Genomic DNA, 21,357 nt, shown 5'->3' on the forward strand with positions numbered 1-21,357 from the left:
CTCATTTACTGTAGATGTACGCCTGTTATGAGGAGGAAAAGTAATTAAAGGCTTAAATAAATCTCCTGTAAACTTTCCTCAGGCAAAAGAATGTAAACTGAGATAGTGCCCAATGAACATTTTACTTTGTTTGTTGTCTTTGTATTTAGAAAGTGGTTTTAAAGAGCAGTGATTTATTGCTTCAAAACAAAACCAGGCATCAAATTGTCATTAAAGAAAAGCTTCATCCATCAATATAACATCAATAGGAGTTACTGTAATTAAAAAAAAAAAAAAAAAAAAAAAGTGTGAAAGCCTGGTGACTCATAGCGGATTGTATTCAGAGCGCAATCACACACCATCCTGCCAAGCCCAGCCAGTTGTCAAGAGCCTTTAGATGTTTGGTTATTTTATCTGTGATCTCTAACACCAGTTTAGGAACAGGGAACAGAGTCAATCCACGCAGACAAAACACACAGCAACTGTGACATGCCACTCAGTACAGGCTTATTTAAGTACTTAGGATCATTCAGTACTGACACTTTGTCCTTTGTCACTTTTATAACTTGCAAATGTTCACTGAAGAACACACTGCAGGCAGCGCTGAAAAAAAAATGGGCTCCTTGAGAATAACAATAGCCCCTATTTGCATTTTCCTTCACATAAAGGTTATGATGATTTTTTTCCCATTTGTTCTTTCTGTCTCATACTGGGATATGAAGTGGAAACCTACATTTTAACATCATTTAGGCTTGTTTCTATAAGTCTATGAAAGAAATTGTTTATCACTTTATGTACAGGGTTGTTACAGGTTAGCATAAATGAAGAATAAAAATGATATAAAAGAAATGTATATTAATTCTAAAGGTCATCAGTCCTTTGTCAGAAGGGTAGAAATGTTGTTTCCACCAAACAATTCACTGCATTCAATAGTAATCCCACGTCTGGAAATTTCAGAAATTGTATTCTCTTTTAAGTAGACTATCTTCAATTACGCCGCCGTATATACACATTGTCAAGTTATTTTCCACTTCTTTTTTGCATTCCCTCTTCCTAAATCTTCTGTGAAGGCATTTGTCAGAGGATGACAAACGTGAAAGGAGATACATGGATTAGCATAGCAATTTCCAGCCTGATGTCATGCCTGCTGTAATCAATTAACAATGGTTATCCCGTCCCTCATGCTCCGAAATCCCTGTTCGCTGTCTTCTGTGTCAAAGGAACGTTATCCTGTCTTACCCAAACACCAGATGCCCCAGTCAGTCCACAGATACTACAGCTGGAGATTTTATCTCTGGTTTTTATCACCCGTCTTCTATTGTCTCTCGTTTAAGTGGGTGATGAATGTACTTCGTATTAACATTTTAGTAAGAGTCTAATCTCGGCATTGAAAGTAATTCAAAACTATTTTAAAGCCCGCTCCACAATTGTTCTTATTGCTATGATCCTTTTAACTTTGATGCAATCCAATGTTATATGACTATAAATGCCATATGAACTGTGAGGATAGAGTGAATTGAAAGTGTCAGCAATCATCATAAAATGCAATTAACATTTAAATTTTTTTCTGACAAAGTGACTCCAGTGTTACATTTCCCAGAGTTTGTCTTTGTCTTTTTTCTATTCATTTGTCTTGAAAGGTAGGGCAAAAATGAATTTAAAACTACATATAAATCATTTTAAAGGCTGTTGTGTGGTTTGTATAAAAGCAGGCCAGTCAGTGTAATTCAAGCCCGATGAGCATATGGTGGAGTTGTGTTATTGAGTTACATATCTGCAAGTCACTTGTTATAAAAACTTGAAGTAAAGGATTGAACTCCTGCTATGAGGTCAGAAGGGTGAGTTGGTTAGAGAGTAGGTCATGGTGGTGTTATGCAGGAAAACCAAGAGGTCACATGCAAAGTTATACTGAATTACTTTTGGAATCTATGCATCAGTTTTCGACCCACAAAAAAATTTGGGGAGAGGAATGAGAGACTCCACATTATCCCATGACTTTAGAGAAGTTTTTCCCAAGTGGTTTTACTTTTCAATCGGCACAACAGAAAAATTGTTGAGCATGCATAAATAAGCATGAATGAAGTGAAATGAAGTGAAAAATTGATAAATATATTTTAATTATTTCTCATTTATAAATGTCTCAGCAGCCAATAACTCACTGCATAAACACATTGTGGTCAGCACAAACCAAGTGAAGCAGTATTTAAATATAGTCTGGATGTTTTCCTTTACCTTGTAGTTTTTCATGGTTTCTGAGGCTGAAGTCTTGTCACACAAGCTGTTCATGTTGGTGGCTTAACTAGCTTCCAAAAAGAGACAGATGAGCTTTCATCAAAATACAGCAGAATATGTTTGCATGCACGGCCTTTGATGTCAACGAGATAACAAGATATGGGAAAAGTAGTTTTCTCCCTCATAAAAGTTGATGAGCCTATTTTTACATCCTAACAACACACAATTACATGGTTAGTTGCATTTTATTTTTGACCTTTAACATTGCTTTCCCCTGCTGCCTGCAGCTCTATCAGGCCAGATCTGCGGCCCATTTCAGGGTCACGACCCACCAATTGAAAACCACTGCTTCAGATTATGTGAGTCTCTAGAGATTCTCATCCCTTGCCCAGAGGATGCTATTCACTGTAGAGGAAGTATAGTAATTAATATATTCTCACACTTAGCTCATAGTGGATGTAGAGAGCCTACCAATAACACTTTACAGTCATTCAGCGTGCTTGAGTAATTCTGTGGCTCTATTCACCGTAATAAATATTCCTCCATATCAGAGCATGTTAGTGCTTCCATTTAGAGGAAAACGGATTGATGCATCGAACATAAAACTGCAGTATACTTGTTTTATGAGTCTTTTCATGTGTGTGGGTCTTTCTTTCGTTCGGTGTACATCTAGCTATGACTGACTGCCGTCTGGAAAGTTCTTTCTCTGTGGAATTTGCTGCCAAGCTCATAATTAGAAATACCTTGACTGTCTCATCGCTAGAAAGCACTGACGACCTTTATTCTAATTGTTTGTCTTTCTCATGTAGAAAATTAGCAAAGCAAGCAGTTCTTGAAAACGGGCATGACAACTTAATAGAGATGGATGTGTTCCCTCCCGTGTGCCACGAGGGCGGCTATGGGGACGGGTATGTGCTCCTGAGTCTTCTCATGGTGCCAGCTGCTGATGCCAAGCCCAATACTGAGCCAAACAAAGTGCTAAATCTCCAGACCCCCTAGCCCAACTCAGACCCCCCCCCAAACAGCGCTGAGCCAACCAAATGTCCAGAGTCCCATACTGAGCCAACCGAATTTAGACAAAGCAGTCGTTCGCTGGCCCAACCTCCTATCCTATATCTCTTCCTTCCCTTGTTGGGTTAGCCAATGAATGTAAATTATCAAGAGGCACTTGATTGGCAGCCACTTCTGACACTGGTACTTGTTTAGGAATAATTGCTCTAAATTAAGTTGCAATAAAAATCCACTAATATGCTAATCGATTCACCACTTGCATAAATCAAGTTACACAGCCTTTATTATTTTAATTTGACTAATTCTTTAATAGATATTCCTGCATTACTAGATTAAATCCTGACTGCCTTGCACAGCATCTTGGCTTTGATTGGGTTGATTGATAATGTTAGAGTAAAAGTGAGTTGGCAGCAACTGTTTACTGCACTAAAACAAGAGCACAGTTTCTTTCTCTCTCTCTTTTTGTCTCTCGTTCGCCCTGTCGCTGCATTAGAATGCAGAGACATTGTCGAATTGTCTCGCTAATTGGATTTAGTGCTCAGTGTTATTTGATATCGCAGCTCGAATCATCTGTTTGTTCCATTGTTCAGTGTCTTCATGGGTCATTCTGTCAACATAAAGAATGCAATCGAACAGACAACCATGCAGTTTTAGAGAATTGCTTAGCTCTGCAGGCTTGTGCGATGTTTTGTTCAACAAAGAGAGGGGATTTCATGTGGTGGAAGAGGGTTATGTCTAGACCTTTAATATGTGCACCGGGGTTAGATTACCCTTTTTTATATTTCTCAGGTTTGTTTTACACAGGTAATTCTTTATATATGCATTATACAGGCTAAAAAGATATTTAATTGTCGTACAAAATACATTGACATTATATGAGGATGAGCTGAATGGAAGTTGCTATTAAAAAGCAACTTATTATTAGGCATCTTGATGTAAATTATTCTAACAGAAAGATTATTTAAAAAAATCTAAACTTCACTGTATGATTGTGTTGTAAAAATCACTTTAATTTTAAAAATTCTCTTTACACAAGAAAATATTCTGTAATTTAATTCGATAAATGTATTTGAAACCAACATGCAACGAACTGCTAGAGAAAATGTACATTTATGCATTTGGACTTTTGTTTCATATCTTTATTTTTACTGAGATATAGACGACTAGTCCTGGTTTCCTCTGCAGTCCTACACCTGGGATAATATGATCTTTAAATGCTAAAAATAATGAAGTCAATTTTTCCTCTTCTGCTGAGGAAACAATACCATTGGTGATTTTTAATTAGAAAAAGCTTTTTCCTCCAACTCTCAAGTCCAATCAACTGATTCCAGATTTATAGTGGAAAGTGCCACTCACACACACTCACACACACTCGCACACAACATTTCCCATTTCTCCATTTTCATTTGGGCAAAGAAACACAGCAGGCTAAAGGGAAGTCAAACACTAGGGCTTTGATTGAGATGTGTTCCGTAAAGGTTGAAAAGTGAAGAGGGCTAGATTTTCACTGTGGTGTTCAAGCAAACAGAAAGGGCTGGCTTAATAAATGTGCTGGTAATATCTGCCCAGCATAATTACCACATGCCAAGGGCTTCTGTTAGCCAATCATACTTTAAGTGCCAATCAGCAGGAGAGGGTGACACTAGCTTAGCGGGAGACAGGGCAGGGCATTTTGGGAGGGCTGCACGCCTCACTTCCTGTACTGCGCCCTGCTCTGTGAACAATCTGTGCTGCAGTAACTACTCATTTCAACTCATTTAGAGTTATTATACCCAGCTTTCAACGAATAGTTTTAGATGCAATTGTTAAATGCTGTAAAAATAATAAAACTGGTTCAGCTTTTATGAGCTGTATCAAATCATACAAGTTCTTGGCATTAATCTCCATTGCCTAAAGCTGTTCAATGCAAAATGCTTTAAAAATGTGTATCTTTTAAAACGAGAGTAAATGTTCATCGCTTTTCTCTTTCTGTCTCTCTCTTTTTCTTTCTTTCAGGCACTTTCTCTTTAAAACAGGCACCGGCACCACTCCTCTGTTCAGCACGGCCACACCAGGCTACACCATGGCCACGGGGGCGGTCTATTCGCCCCCCACACGGCCCCTGCCCCGCAACACACTCTCCCGCAGCGCCTTCAAGTTCAAGAAGTCCTCTAAGTACTGCTCATGGAGGTGCACGGCCCTCAGTGCCATGGCTGTCTCCGTACTGCTCTCTGTGCTGCTCTGTTACTGCATTGGTAAGTCAAACTCTGATGCTTTATAGTAGGGAGTTGGGTGTGTTGAGACAGTTTTCACTTATAGTGTGTTTAAAGTGAGCACATGACAGTAATGGGTCCAACTTAAATACGTACATAAATTTCAGGATGTGGTGCATTCTTGGGTATAATCCCTTTGTATCTAAAATAAATTGCTTGCCATAAAAATATGGCTTTCCAAAAAAAAAAGAGATCTCTTGGACTAATTTGTCCTCACTGAGGGGCAAATTGAGCCAAGGTAGAGGGCCATTGACTATGCTGAAGTAAAATGGAAAATTCATGCTATTTTAAAGAGAATTTCAATAAAAATTGGGATATGCTAGCCATTCACACAGGAGACACTTGGTTTATTTGAAGGTATAAAAATATTTAAAACAAAATATTTAAAAATATTTAAACATTTAAAAAAAAAAAAAGTTTAAGTTAAAGAATTAAAAAAAAAAACAGTCTGCAAACAGTCTGCAAAAAACATGTCCAAAATAAAAACAAAGAGCAAAATCAAAAATGTTTGTGAAATGAAATATCTTGAAGAGTTACAGTAAAATAAAAATTTATGATTACTAGAAGGGTTGCTCTCTCGTATAGATGTTTGATTAATAAATATTCATATAGTTTTTATATTTTTATTCAAGGTTTTTTTCAGATTTTTTATTAGTATTCTGACAGTTTAATTTAGCTAGATAAAATCTTCCTCTTTTAAATACCACCACTTGTTAAGGTGAAAAAAAACTCTTAGAATTTCTACTTTCTGTTTTCATTTCATTTCATAACACTATGCATCCTATAAGCCAAGGCAATCGTGAAACCTGGAAGTAATGAATTATAATTGGGTTTTTTTCTTAATATATTATTATATATTGCATATATGAATAATTTATTTTCTTTTCTTAAAAAAATTCTCAGTTCAATTATATTTATTTTATTTTATTTGAATATAATATTATTGCATTATTAAATAATAATTTATTGCTTTCTTAAAGCAATGGTCCCCAATGACTTGCATGGTGTTTTTTTCATACCATGGAAGTCCATTGGGACCAGCACTTGAAGATGAACTACCCCTTTAAGACGTTTAAGTGGTAGTCTTATAGTTTAGGCAACCCAAATTACATATATTTTTGCACATCTCCACTTTGCAGCTCCTGAATAAAGTGAGAGCATCATGTCCCCCAAACCACTTTGCCTTATTTATTCAGATTTTTTACTACCACTTGATATTTATGTAATTTATGTAGCTATAATTTCATTCAGGTTACCCCAAGCAAGCCTGCAAAATGTTGTAATGGCTGTGGAGTACTATTTAAAAATCAACTGCTTTGTCAATTATATTGCCATGGAAACCACTGCTAATTTCTGTCTTTTACTCAGTCACCTGCACAGTTGTCCATGTAGCGTTTGTAGCCATAGTAGCAGAATGCGGCCACATCAACAGACTAACATTTTGCTTATTTTCCTGTTGCGTCGTCATGGATTTAAGTTCGCTTTCATTCGGTATTTATCACATACTGTGTGCCAAATGTAGACAGCCTTGTTTAAGCTTCCTCTCTGAATGGAGCCAGTTGTTTCCTCATTCCATACAAATGTCACGCCGATGAGAGGATTTGTGAATGGCCTGTAGAGATGCTGTTTTGCACTGCGAGGTGGGCTGGTTTGTCTCAAAGGCATGATGGTTCTGTTGAACCGCATGGGAGAGCAGTGATACAGCGGGCATCGGATATCTGTTTATTTTTCTTCAGTTCACGCTGCACTTTTCCGTTATAATGCGTGTGTTCTTTACTCCTGGCCATTTTTGTAATGGCTCTGTTACTGAAGAGAGAAGGGGAGCACATACAGAAAGAAAGGGAGGAGAGAGAGAGGTATGACAGGCTTTCTAGCAGGTATATACCAAATAGAAATAGATTTTTTTGTTCTTTTATAATCGTGAGGGAGAAGATGTGCTTAATCTTCAGAAATTCTATTTGTCCACTTCAGACTGTTATATTTGGTTAAAAAAAGTAAAGTAATTTAAGCTTGTTATTAGAATATTGTTTTTTTATTTTCATCCTGAAATCCCTTTGTAACACGATTATTTAAATTCTGCATTATAAGTACTTTTGTAAAACATTCAATTTAAATTTGAATATGCGGTGCAGTGCGTGCATAATTATTATGCAAGTTGATGTTCTGATTATATTTTTTTTTTTTTCAAGAACATTTTACGAATAAGTGATAGATTGTTGTCCATGAAGAAGAAGTGGGAAAAAACCCTTATGTTCAGGTGTGCAGAATTATTAGGCAGGTTATTTTTTTACAGATAAAATGAGCCCAAAAAAGAGATTCGACTCAGAATGAAAATTGATAAATGATTAAATGCCCATGTGAAATATTTAAAACTAATGCAGTACAGAAATTGCAAAGTTAAGTCATGACCATTAGACAGTAAAATGTTCATTGGGTCAGCACAGTCAGAAAAAAACAGTTGGAGAAGAAAATGCGAATTAATTTGAAGAAATAGGTGTTAAACCATTAGGAACCATTTAGTATAGAAGTGCGAGGTTTTAAGAGACTTAGGTTAGGAAAGAAAAAAAAATGACAGCTTAATAACATGTTAAAATGTTGTGAAATACAGGAAGGCTAACTTTTATAGGCTTTCTAGACAGATAAGATACCTATGAATCTCTGCAAAATATGTATATACACACACACAAACATTTATTGAAGTGCATGATCATCATTACTGCACTATATGCTATTGGTAACAGTTTACATTAATTTTAATTTCACAAAAAGTACACTTTACAAAATGTATTAATTGACAATAAACATTATATTTGTTATCTTTGTTGACGTTAATAAAATGCACATGCATTATTAGATCATGTTTGCTCAGGTCCTTTAAAAAAAAAAAAACAGTAAGTGAATGATATTTGTAAAACATGCCATATGATTTAATCAAATACATTTAAGGACAAAATGAGCAGAAACTGTCAAATTCACTCAAGAGGTTGATCACAGACACAGAGAACACACATAGGCAGACACAATTCTACACACTTCTTTGTATTGATGACGTCAAGACTGGCCTCCAAAGTCAATGAGAGGAAATTAAGTGCCCTCCTTTTCCTTTCTCAGTGCAATATTGCTCTAAACCTATTCAGTACTGTAGAGCTCCAGCAGCCCTCTTTTATCATAAAGTCATAAAGGGATGAGAGGACAGCATCAGTGAGTCCCTTTAACATCCAAATAGGAATGCATTTGTTCAGTCAGCTGCCTTTCATTATTGTCCGCTTTTGTGTCACATTGAGAGAAGTCATTTGTAGTTCCATTTTTCACTACTGGGACTGACGAGAAGTACAGTATTAAAGCCTGTGCAGCTCTAGAGCCGTGTTCAACAGGTTTAAAGAAAGCAGTTGGGTTCTCTGTGTGATCAGCAAGCAGAGTGGCTGAATAACAAAAGCTAATTTTGCTCTTTAGAGAGGAAGCCAAATCCATTTCAGAGTTAATTATTCCACTGTATTCGAGGCAGTTCGGCAGCTTCCAGAGAGCTATTTACTGACACTCCACAGCCAGGTCTGCTGCTTTTGTCAATACAGCTGCTAATAGAGCAGAGATCACAACCATCTGGAGAGACTGAAAGAGAGCAAGATTACAGTTTTCACACAGGGTCTCAAAATAATTGGTCCATAATGACCATTTCTTTCATTCTGCATCTTCGTCTTCTAAGATGTGCACTGGCCTTATGAGATAATATCAGCTTATTTGCCCTGTTCATGCAAAGTAAAAAGTTTGCAGGAAGAAATGCTTCATGTGACTTCTTGGAATTCAGTTTTTTAAAGTCCTAGCACGACATAGTTGTTAGTTATTATCAGCGTCATTATGAAGAGAGCGTGTCTTGCTTACAAGCGGCGGGGTGTCTCTGGCCAGACCCTCAGCAGCTCTGATCATTACTGCATTTTGAGATTCCTGAAGATGCACACAGCAGGACATTCAAGAGCATCACAGAAATTATGGAAATATATGGAGAGCTAATCATGACAGTGCCCTGTAGGGGCCAAACATTAACAAGCCCGAAAACAGATTTCTTCTCACTTTCTTTTATCTGTGGCTTTTTCTTGTCCCGTCCCAGCTTTCATTATCAGACCTCATTATCCCTCTGAATTTGCGTTCCAAAACCTGTTATTTCAAACGACTGATGTTATGGGAATACACAATGGAACATTGTTACAGCACTTTTTCTTCCTGTTCAAGATGTTTCCACAAATGAGCTTGCCGATAGATTTACCAAATGAGTTTTCATTTACTAAATGACTTCTGTTCCTCCCAAATTACCGCACAGAATTAATAAAGTTTAGGTTAATAATAAGTTAGACCTACTTAAAGAGTTTGACAATCCTTAAATCGCAGGAATTAACTGTTATCTCTGCTTTTAAACATAGACCAGAGTTTTTGCTGGAGGATACCGAAATTATGCTTTTTTACAGTGTGATTTAATATTGGAAACACACATCACAGTATGACAAAATGAGCTGTATTATTGGCCTTACTCAACTTAGATTTAGAGCTGTTTTTTTTTCTTTCTTTTTGTTATATATATATATTACTATAAGACTATATTATAGTTTTTGGTTCTTTTTTTCCAGATTTTTGTCTGAAACTTTAAAACATCCATTTTTAGTATTATTATTTTTAATGGTCTTTTAATGGTTCTTTGTTATGTAGGGAACATGCATTTTTAGCATTTTGTATGTATCTTTTGCATTAAGGAAATGTTACATGAAACATTATTAAAGATAAGATTTGAATGTTCAACTATGTTCTAATATTGGATTCTGTTCTGTTTCAAACTATTATAATAGTTTTACTGTGTATCACACACATTTAATGAGGATTATCACATAAATGTATAATCATAATATGAAATTATGTGTAATGTGTAAAAAGAAAAAAAGAGAAAACTGTAATGTTTGACAGTTTGATTGTAATGTCAAGCTAGTCTTTAATGACATTATGTCATTTAACACATTATGAAGTAAACAGAACTTTCACTGTAAACTGTAAAAACTGATGAATTGATTCTTCTTCTTCAGGGAGATGTGTCTTTAATTATACACAAGAATGCTTTATAGCTTGAATAAAATGAGTTCACTGTGTCTTGGTCTCACAGTGTCTCACACTGTCAGCATTGCAGATGGAGAACATATCCTCCTCTTTGGTTTCACACAGCAAACAATGCCTCGCTCACTAAGCGTCAGCAGCTCTTCCAGCTACTAAGAAAACCCAGAGCCTCTTCTCTGTCAGTCCCATCTGGTGTGTCAGACCCCAGCCATCTCTGCTAAGCCCACACCCACACAACAAGACAGACAGCGGACGGAAAAATCAGGTTTCTCTCCCGCTGTCCTTGTTCAACAGGGGTAACATAGCCACGTAGAGATTTTTCATGAACGCTCGATCAATACCACATCCTCTGAGGATGGCTTTAATACTGGATAGAAGTTCACCCAGATGCCTCAAACATGTCGAGAGACTCCTCTAACCGCCACTAAAATCTCACTAGAACGACAGGTTAACTGAATGGGCCTGAGACCAGATTTTTTTACTCACTTAACTGCTCCCTGAGCCTCTTGAAATCAGAGTTCTTCACAAGGCCTAATGGAAAAATCATAGGCCTTTCCGATAGTTTTCATACTTCTTCATAAGTTTCTCTTTTATTACTGTTCTTCAGAATAATTGTCTTGTTAGATTAATTTATGTATTTATTTACCAGAAAGGCAGAATTTTTTTTTAACTATTTGTACGTTCATGAGCAAGCATATCTTCACAACCAAGAAATGTATCCACCCTTCCTCAGCTATTCCCTTTTTGTGGTGCCCATGGTGAAAAAGTTGCATCTTCTGAGCAGAGTGCTGATGGCCTCTACACGTTCTGAACACTGAGGCCAAAAGCTGGAAAAACTCATAAAAGAGCCCCAGTGGACAAAACACCAGCCAGAGGAAGTGTGGCATGCCAAGACTTCCTCAGTCCTGTTTTAAAAGATGGAGAAGCTGTTCATAAATACTTCACAGCTTTTCTCACCTCCAAAAAGCATTTTACATTTAGGCAGAGCCAGGCTGAGTTTTTCATTCGGTCTATGTCTCCTTGAATGAGTAGTGACACTCTAGAGAAAATACTAACTCGGTCTTTCCACAGTGCACTCTTATTTTCACAGTTTAGCGAGCTGCTTTGTCCTCCCACTTATGTTTTTGCTAAATGATTTTAGAATAATTAATAGCCTGAGTCATTTTTTTTAATCTGTTGCATACCTTGTTCACCCTGCATTCAAAAAAGCAAGTGTTGATTGGCATTGATGAAATTTCTGAATGCACATAATCATTTTTTCTTCATAAACAAGCATAGAAAACTGCAGCTTTGGTGTCTTGCAAAAAGTGGTTGATGATTGTAAATAAGGATGGTGAGAGTTGAGGTAATTTGTGTGGGTGATTTGGAAATGCTCAGGGGACAGGCTGTCAGCGGCTCTCCTCTCAACACAACACCCTGAGGGATGGAAGGACATTTGGTTTCGCCCTTGATTTATTGCTGCAGAAAGTCTTTTTTATTCATTGGCGTATTTCTCTCGCAGTTGAATGCAACGGTTTACTTTTTTTTTAGGTTCTCTTGGTGTTGCTTGCTGTTGTTTTTCTCCCACTAATTCTGAAAATAGTTTCTCGTTGACTCACAGAAAGCCAGTTTCCTCATCCTCTTGCTAATGATCATAAGTGACACAGAGTGAGAAATATGGAGCTGTATTTTAAGATGAAGCGTCGCTGGGTCCTCGATAGCATTGCGAGTCCCACTGGTTACATAACTGCCTCGTATACGTTGCCTTGCATTGAGTTCAACTGTAATTCTTACCACTCTGCATGTGAACCCTGCCCTGGTGAAAACTCTCTCTTCCTCCTTGCTCTCTTATTCATTCATGTACTCACACACCTGAGGCAGTAGCGGCCCACTTCCAAACTGATCAGGCTTTGTGTTTCCCTCCATTGCCCTCTTTCTCTCTCTCTCTCTTTCTCTCTTTCTCTTTCTCCACTCACACCATGTAGAATTGGTCTTCTCTGAAGCCTGCTTTATCATTCATCGCTTTCTGTTCCCAGAGCTCATCAACAAAGCGATCCACCTCCCATGATCTCGCCCACCTTTAGCTGTTTTAGCACTCGCGAGACAACCGAGGGAAAGGAAATGAGGAAAAACCTAACAGCCAATTTACATTCTTTGTCAGCTGAGAGAACTAGACGCTTTTTTATTTTTCACTTGGCACATTTGTATTCTAATAGCCTGGATGTGTTCCATACACAGGCATGATCGCTCCCGAACGCCCTGCGGCTCTAAGATCCAAGCGTGCCCATCCACTATCATCCCTTTAAGATTGTTTATTCATCCACATTAGTTTCGCTTTCAGATTTTGCAACAAGTGAATGCAACTGACCATCAGGAAACCATTTCATGGACAATAAGAATCCGATACAGAGGTGAAAAACTTTGCACTTCCATATTTATTCCTCATTTACGATGGCGAAAGTTAATGGAGCAGCCTGCTCAAAAGTGTGTCGGCGAGCGGCTCGATCAGATCAGCAGGGGGTGGTCGTCTTTCTGCCGGAGAAGTCAATACCGCCCACTCTCCCATAACCCCCTGCTTCGGCTAAGGTCACAGTGCTGGACATCGGCTGCTCCATGAACGGGCCGGCCCAGCGGGTATCTAATTTAATGAGAGAGAAAGAGTGAGACCAGATAGAAAGATATGGCAAGACTTTGGAGGGTGAGCTTAAGGAATTTTATAAGCCAATTACTGCTCAAATACTTTAATGAAACTCTGTTGTACATCAACTCTTCTATGTCTTTATCCTTCTCATTAATGCTCGCTGGAGCGCTTTTGCTGTATAAGTTTACAACGCTTTATCTATGCTTTTCAGGAATAACGGCAAAGCCCACAGTTCCAGATAACAAGCACACATAAGAAACTTTACACACACAAGTAAACACACAAACACACCAGCACAGAGAGAAAGAGAATGATTTATGTGGGGAGGTTGTGTGTGTGCTCTGGGGGCATGAAGAGACCCAGTGGGGGTTGTTGGCAGGTCTAAATTACCTTTATTAGAGCCAACGTCTGCAGCTAACACTGCTGTTACTCAGAGAGAGGATCAGCCTGTCCCCTCAGAGCAGCCCACCTCAGCACAGCTACCACACACACATACATATACAGTGTGTCCTATGAGATTCTCATACTAATGTGAAACTAACTAATGATATCACAAATCACAGGGACATCACAATTACAACTAGATTAAGGCTTTAAATAGCATTGTAGTTAAAGTAATTGTTCAGCTAAACATGTAAAGATGTTTTTTCAACCTCATGTTGATTTAAACTTGTATAAATTGTCTTATGCTGAACATAAAATAGCATTTTCTTGCTATACAGTATGCAAAAAGAGATAAAGCTCTAAATAGGACAAAATGTGTATCAGAAAAGCATATATGATAATCTCCTTAAGCTAATACTATAGGTTTGTGTGAGAAACAGGCTGAAATGAAGTCACTATATGCTATACATAATCTGTAAATGAGATATACAAGATTGATTTTTGTTTTCTTTAGAGACTTAACAGGTCTTGTTCACTGCGCATTTGCTTCATAAAAAAGCAGTGTACTTCAAAACATCTTTATTCTGTTTTGAACTACATAAATGATGACAGAATCTTAAATTTTGGGTGAACTATAACTTTAACTGAACTGGTTCTGGGATGACAATATAAATGTTACGGGTTCGATCCAGGTAGGGTTAAGATTGAAGTGGAGAAGGTCTCCGCAAATCGCTGCAGTGTTTTTCTCAGCGTCTGCAAAACGAATAACCTACCTTTTCCTCCATTACAAGTATGTTTGAGCAGTTTTTTTGCGACCCCTTGACATTTCACTGTGCTTCCTCTCAGTTTACAGCCAACTGGTTCCCCATATAAGGATGAGACCTCGTGATGGCTTAGTTCCTACAGAATCCTACAGATTGTGCTCTATCCTGTATGACCTTTCCAAGCATGTGCTTTAGAGGCATCACCAGGGAAACAAAACATGCTCAAATGGGTGCTGATTCACCCAGGTTGTCATGCTACCCACAGGGTTTTTTTGCAGAATTTGTTGGCAAACCTACTCTGAAATGTAGCCGGTCGTGTCTATATCCACACCTGAACTGAACCTCAAGTTACAAATATACAGGGCAAGTGTGATTTTTAAACTCTTGAATTCCAAGCCCACTTTGAGAAGAACATTCAGACATTTCAGGAACAAGTTAAATGAGACAGGCAAAGCAGCTGTCTAAACATATTAATCCACAGCACAGCCACACAGTCTTTCCTGTCACTAATACCAAATTCATCAGCTGAAACTAGTACAGCATTTTAGTGCTATTTTAACATGAAAGCTTGAGCTTTGAGGAATGAATTGGTATTCTCTCTCAACACCCAACAATGTCTGTTTAAAAAGTGAATTAATGCATAAACAAATCAATACAGGACATTTAGATGTTTTTGTTCTTTTTTCTTTTAAATGAACATTATTGGGGCGTAAATACAACTGAATAGTTTTGGATAATGTCTATTGGAATATATCTTCAAGTTCACCATGAATCAATAATTGCAACCATTTTTTGGGAAAGTTACTTAAATTAATGCATTAAAATATCGTGTTACTCTATAAAATTGCAGTGATAGGTTAATTTAATAGTTAGTAAAAAGAAAAACAGATTATGTAACTCATTACTTGTAATACATTACCCCTAACACTGATTGACAGTTTTCTTCACTATTGCAACTTATTTCCAAGTTAAACAGCTTCTGGAACAAGAAGAAAAAAAAAAACATTTTGTCCATCAGGAACTGATTGGATTGTTAGTTCACTGCCGTTTGCTAATTTATACGATCGTTTCATGTGATTGACAAGTTGCTGGAGGAGAGGGATTGAAACTTGTCTGGTCGTAAGACAGTTTTATTGCCCTGCGCCTGTGTACACATCAAGGAAGAGATGTTGTTGTGAGGGGCCGGGGACATTAACAGTTTTGATTAAAGAGTACGAGGGCACATGAGTTTAAAAAGTAACGATGTGCATAGATAAATCAACAACAAACACTACAATATTCCATGAATATCACCATTACTTTTGCTGATATTTTAAGTGTTAATATAATCCCAACAATTTAGGGCTGCATTAATAAATCATGAAATCATATTGATGGACAATTTAAAGATCCCCTAGACATTGAAGGAACGTCCCAAGTCATGTCCAGAAACCAGAAAGTCATAGGGGTTTTAAAGCCACATCAACATTATTCTAGAAATCCACTTTGTTTTATATTGATTATATCACAGTGTTTTCACTGCCTCTAAATCTATTGTTCCTTTATTTGTAAGTGATCATTTCTCTCTCTTGTGTCTCTCTCTCTACAGCCATGCATCTCTTTGGATTGAATTGGCAGCTGCAGGAGACTGAGGGCTATGCTTTTGAGAACGGCCAGGTCAAATCTGATGCCACAGCAACCAACGCAGTTACTGCCCTGTCTACTGAGAACAGTAAGGGTCAAACACACACGCACCCGCTCACGCACGGATGCATAATATGGCACAGGCACAATCTGTTCAAGCCCCTTCTCTAGCACAAAACACATTTGCATTTAGTAAACAGACTGGAGAACACACACACAGTAATAGGCTAGAGAAAATTACCAAACAGACTCACTCCTACACAACTACACCTCTAGGACCCTCCGCCATGAAGACCCACACTCCCTTAAATAAACATAACTTGAGCTAAACAAACACCCCCACACACTCCCGTCCCCCCCCTTAGCCACAAACACTCCCACACACAAGTGGAAATCACACACTCCAAAAGCATTTTCTTTGCACCATGCCATCTTTCCTGGCAATGGGATGTGTGTTTCCGTGATCTGTGATGAGTATAAACCTCTGTGTTTGCAAGAGCAACAGGCTTACATTCCTCAGCATTTAGACACTAGTCTTACAGTATCAGGACTGCTGCTTTGATGTGCCGGCTGTCACGGCTGTTGCAGACACGTCCGGGAACAGTCTGGGAATCAGGAAGATGAGCCAAAAAACACATTTAGGTGACAATATTGAGTTCAAAGAAGAGAGGGTTATAATGGGTGAATATGAGAGGGCTGCGTGTGTGCAGAATGCACAATAAATGGCTTCTTGAGATTGTCTGGGCTTTCAGAGCATGAAGCCAAGTTGTGAGATTTGTGAAATGCCCTGGCATTCTACCCAGAATCTCTCTTTCTTTATCTTTTTCTCTCTCGAAAGCGGGATTCACTATGTCCCTAATATTAGCTGCCACACAAACCTACTGACCAGTGAAATGGAGTGCCATTTTCACATGCACTCAGAAACACATATTGGACACGCTCAAACAGCAGCAGAAATGGCTGTCAGTCATGTTTTACAGTTTAAAATTCAGTTCCGTTCATGCTCAGGTCGGTTATAAATGGTACTACCAACAGACTTCAACTTTCATGCATTCATACATGCATTTGAAGAGTGGGTCCTGTAAAACTTTGCTGTGTGACTGCTATTAGTCCCACTGAAAAAAGCCCATTTCTTAAACAGTATATTTGTCTTGTTTAGAGCGCGCACTGCACTGGTTTTGTGCATTGATTGTTAAATGGATTTTGATGAACAGGTGCTGGTATAAGAGGAATATATGAATAAAGAATTTTTGAAAATAGTATTTTTTTTAATAAACATACATTGATGAGTAATTAACCGTAGAAAGTAAAGAAAGAACTAGATTTCATTTTATGCTGACTTCAAATTACTTTATATCAAAATATATTTACTTGAGCCAAAGCGAAATAAAATATTAAATCGTGTTTTCTGATACATTTATCAAAATTAAAGTTTATTATTAAAATATAGGAAAATATTTTCCACCGGGGGGACAAAATATAAACTTGTTTTCCTTTAAATTAAGTTACATTTTCTTTTCCCGTTGGCAGATATTTCTTTTTGTTTTAAACAAACTTTTGTTAATTAAAAAAAAAATTATAATCATTGAAAAAATTACTTTCATATGCAAGTTTTGTTTTCTGTTTACTTTTCTTTCTCAAGTGGATGTTGCTTTTTTCCATTTCCATGTTTTTTCAAGAAATCATAGATGTTTTGGATCCAGTCATTGTCTTTCTCCAGATCATCTCCCATCAGTTTTGTGGGCTGGTCATGACCAAGATGCTGCATCCATCGCTCTGTAAAAAATTGAAAGTCGTTGTTGGTTAATTAATAATTCACAGATGAATTTGCATTTTCACTTGTTTATTAAATATCACAATGTCAATTGTAAAAAAAAAAAAAAAAAACATGCTGGTGTTATAGAAGTCTTTGATATTGACTGTCACTATGGTTACCGCTGTGAGAATAGAACAGGGGGCTGACTTCAGTTACTCGTTCATACAGACAGTATTCAATTCACTCCTGTAAGCTGTAAGGTTTCCTGAACACCTGATGTGATAAAATGGTGCGAGTAAATACAGCTATCAGCCCCAAACATTGCCACTGATCCACAGTACATACATCACACGAAGAAAAACGCTTACTTACCAAATATATTCACTGATACATGCCTGCCATGTCTGTCTGCACTACAGTCACACACTCGTAACACACAGACCATAGGGTCCAGTCTCCAGGTGGTTGGTTTCATTTGAATTAGAAATATAACATGAAAAAGTAAACAAAAAAATAATGATTTAAATATTTGTTCAATTTTTAATCTCCATAGTCAAGTGGCACAGTACCTGGAGGCATTCTGTCTACCTTTGCTGGTGCGTTTGCATATTTTAAAATGTTTTTAAATATTATAAATGTTAAATAGAGCAGCAGTTGGGTTCCAGTAGAAAACTCTATTCATTTTCTCTAAAGGGAAAGTGATTTTTAACACTACCTTATAAACCTTTAAAGACTGACCTGTTGTGAGCTCCAAGGTTATTTCTTGATTGTAGACTAAGTCATATATAAGTCATCTGTTTACATTATTTCAACAATTTTGTTCAAATAAACGTGTTTAACAGAATTTGTGAAAAACTTCATTGATGATGTTGTAGAGAGAGTGCAAAATATGTCAATTTATAAATGCATTTTTTGCAATAAACTAAAATAATTGTTTCTTTAAATATAACCAATAACATATATTTTATATTTCACCATCATTTTGAATTAGATTTGTCATTCACAATGATTACTTCTTTGCCTCATTAAAGCCATTAAGTACGCAGTTAAATATAACTGTCTTTTTTGCTCTTTTTTTATAAAGCCTTTTTTTTAAATCCAAATGGAAAAAATACCAGAATCAACTCTGCTAATATACACTCTATATACCGCTGAGCTTTTTTCCAGGAACCTATGAGATTTCACTGTGGGCAGAGAAGAGTTGTGTCAGATTAAGAGAACGGCTCACATTAAAATGCAAGAGATGCTTTTAGTTTGTCAACACAGTGTAAGGCGTTATGATTAACAGCACATGCTAAATAACAAATACAATCAGAAATAAATAACCTCTGAGAAACAGCCGCTATCGTTTTCTCCCACCCACCGGCAGGTGTATTCCCACAAGGTCTCCCTCACTTAAGTACTAATTCAAGCACTCAGACACTCGCAAAGGGACACACACACATGCTGTGAAGATGGATGGCCATATGTTTGAAGGCCATTATGATGATGCTTCTTACAGTAATGTGTTTGTTCTTGAGGTGATGGACGTGTCCACGTTTGCAGTGATGTAGCATTAGATCAGGACATTTATGCATCAGCTGTAAGGCATTTTCAGTCTCTATAATGTCTATTTGTCATCAGCAGAGTTAAGAAATTGGACGTGCTTTTATCAATTGGCTATAAATTGCAGGTAAATTGATTGTGATGCAGTTATATAGGCGTCAGTGGCTGTTTAGTTACACAGCCAGGGGAAGTCATTCATCTCCCCTTAAGCGGCAGTGACACAATCAGGTTACATTTATTTGAGCAGAATTTGCATTCAGCATAGTCAGTCTTTTGTTTCCTTGCGCGAGACCCCACCATGCTTTTTTCCCTTTCTCATTGAAAGAAATAAAAATTTGTATGCCACTGAGTGCAGGGGAATGTTAATGTGTTAACAGGCCAGGAGAATTTGCAATGGCACAAGCTTCCAGCGGTGGGTCTTCTGTCTGCTGCGAGGGCCAAACAGGATGAAGGGGGGTCCTGTAGAAGAGCAGCTAGTTAATGAAGCCATCAGCAATGCGTACGATCACACAGCTTACTCCCAATCAATACAGACAGCAGCTAACACCCCACCTCCTTCAGTTAACCTTGATCTGTGCGTGTGTGTGCCACCAACACCACCACCACCACTGCTGTATGTGAAGGACATGTCACGTATACACACAGGAAGCAGAGCAAAAACTGCAGTTTGGCAATTTCGGTCAACATATATACGTACATGCATATATGCGCACACGCATAACCTTGCATCTATAACCTTTTTGTTTCTTCATCTTTGCAGCTATTGTTTTTTTCTTCAAGAGCCAACGAAAAGAACATGAAAAGAGTTTTGGCTTTTATGCATGTTTTGAAGTCACATACTCACAGGGGTAGACAAAATAGAAGATATACTGTACGCACTTAAAATGTACAATAGAGTCTGTATTTTTATTGTTTTTATAAAATTTTCTTATGCTCACCAAGGGTGCATTTAAAAAAATACAGTTAAACAGTAGTATTTAGAAATATCACTGCATTTTAGAGAAACTGTTCTATTTTAATATATTTTAAAACGTATTTTATGATGTTTTCAGTAGTCATTAATCCAGTCTGTAGTGTCACTTTCTCTAACATGTTAAACTGATGCTAAAAAAGAATGTATTACTATTTTCAAAGACAATTGTGTTGCTTAACAATTTTGTGGAATACTTTATATATTATAATTAATAAATTATTAAAAAGAACAGTATTTATTTTACATTGGAAACAATATATTTGTCTTTCATTGTTGACTAATTTTAATGCATTCGTAATGAATAACAGTGTTACTTAAAACAAAAAAAAAAAAAAAATCATACTAGCTCCAACCAAAAATATAAATTATCCTGTGCTACACAGATATTTGTCAAACCAGAACGAAAATGAGAATATCCCTCCCTGAGGAGAGAAAACTTTAATCATCAAGCCACGTCATGTGCTCTTTAATGTAAGCTAATTAAGCAATATGACACGGGAGAGAAAGGACAATTGCGAATGTTATTCTCTGTGGGTTTTCATCTATAAATAAGAAATCAGTCCTTATCCAATGAAATGAGCCAAAACTAACTGCTGTATAATTATAAATACAGACTAACCATGACCTTTATCTATAAATGTCTTACAGAATTTTCTTTTATTAAGATATTTAGACATCTAGCTCTTTCATGAACCATTTATGCTCACGAGGATGTCCCCGCTAGCTGGTTTTGTCAGGTTTTATTGTGTTTCTAGCGGGATTTTCAGACATTTCATGCCCACAAGGATAGAAAAGCTGCCCACACACACAGACACATGAATAGAGCCGCAGCAAATCCACACAGACACATATTCTTACTGACAGACTGAGCATACATCATACGCAGCAAAGTTTGACTTACATACCTGCAGAAGACCCTTTGAAATACGTACACACACTCACTCATTTGTCTGTCTCTTCTTCTCCAGTGAAAAAAAGAGCGAGTAATAACTGAGGGTGCTGCTGTTGTCATCTCCAGTTCACCTTTCTTTGAGAGACAGCTGACCTAAAAGCACTCACTCCATAAAAGAGCTTCAAGTGCTCTGTGTACCTCCTTGTGCATGTGTATGTGTGTGTGTGTGTGT

At 37.3% G+C, this 21,357-nt stretch overlaps 1 protein-coding gene across 13 annotated transcripts in view; it reads left to right on the plus strand.

Moving 5' to 3' along the window:
* The window catches only part of tenm3 (teneurin transmembrane protein 3), a 243,630-nt gene that overhangs the window by 151,270 nt on the left and 71,003 nt on the right, over positions 1-21,357 (plus strand). For all 13 annotated transcript variants that reach the window (XM_043229546.1, XM_043229727.1, XM_043229793.1 and 10 more), the window contains 2 exons: positions 5,218-5,456; positions 15,925-16,047. In XM_043229546.1, the coding sequence (XP_043085481.1) occupies positions 5,218-5,456; positions 15,925-16,047 (362 nt within the window). The remainder of the gene's footprint in view (positions 1-5,217; positions 5,457-15,924; positions 16,048-21,357) is intronic.

This window comes from Puntigrus tetrazona, chromosome 1, assembly GCF_018831695.1.
Source record: "Puntigrus tetrazona isolate hp1 chromosome 1, ASM1883169v1, whole genome shotgun sequence".
In the NCBI taxonomy this organism is placed as follows: domain Eukaryota; kingdom Metazoa; phylum Chordata; class Actinopteri; order Cypriniformes; family Cyprinidae; genus Puntigrus; species Puntigrus tetrazona.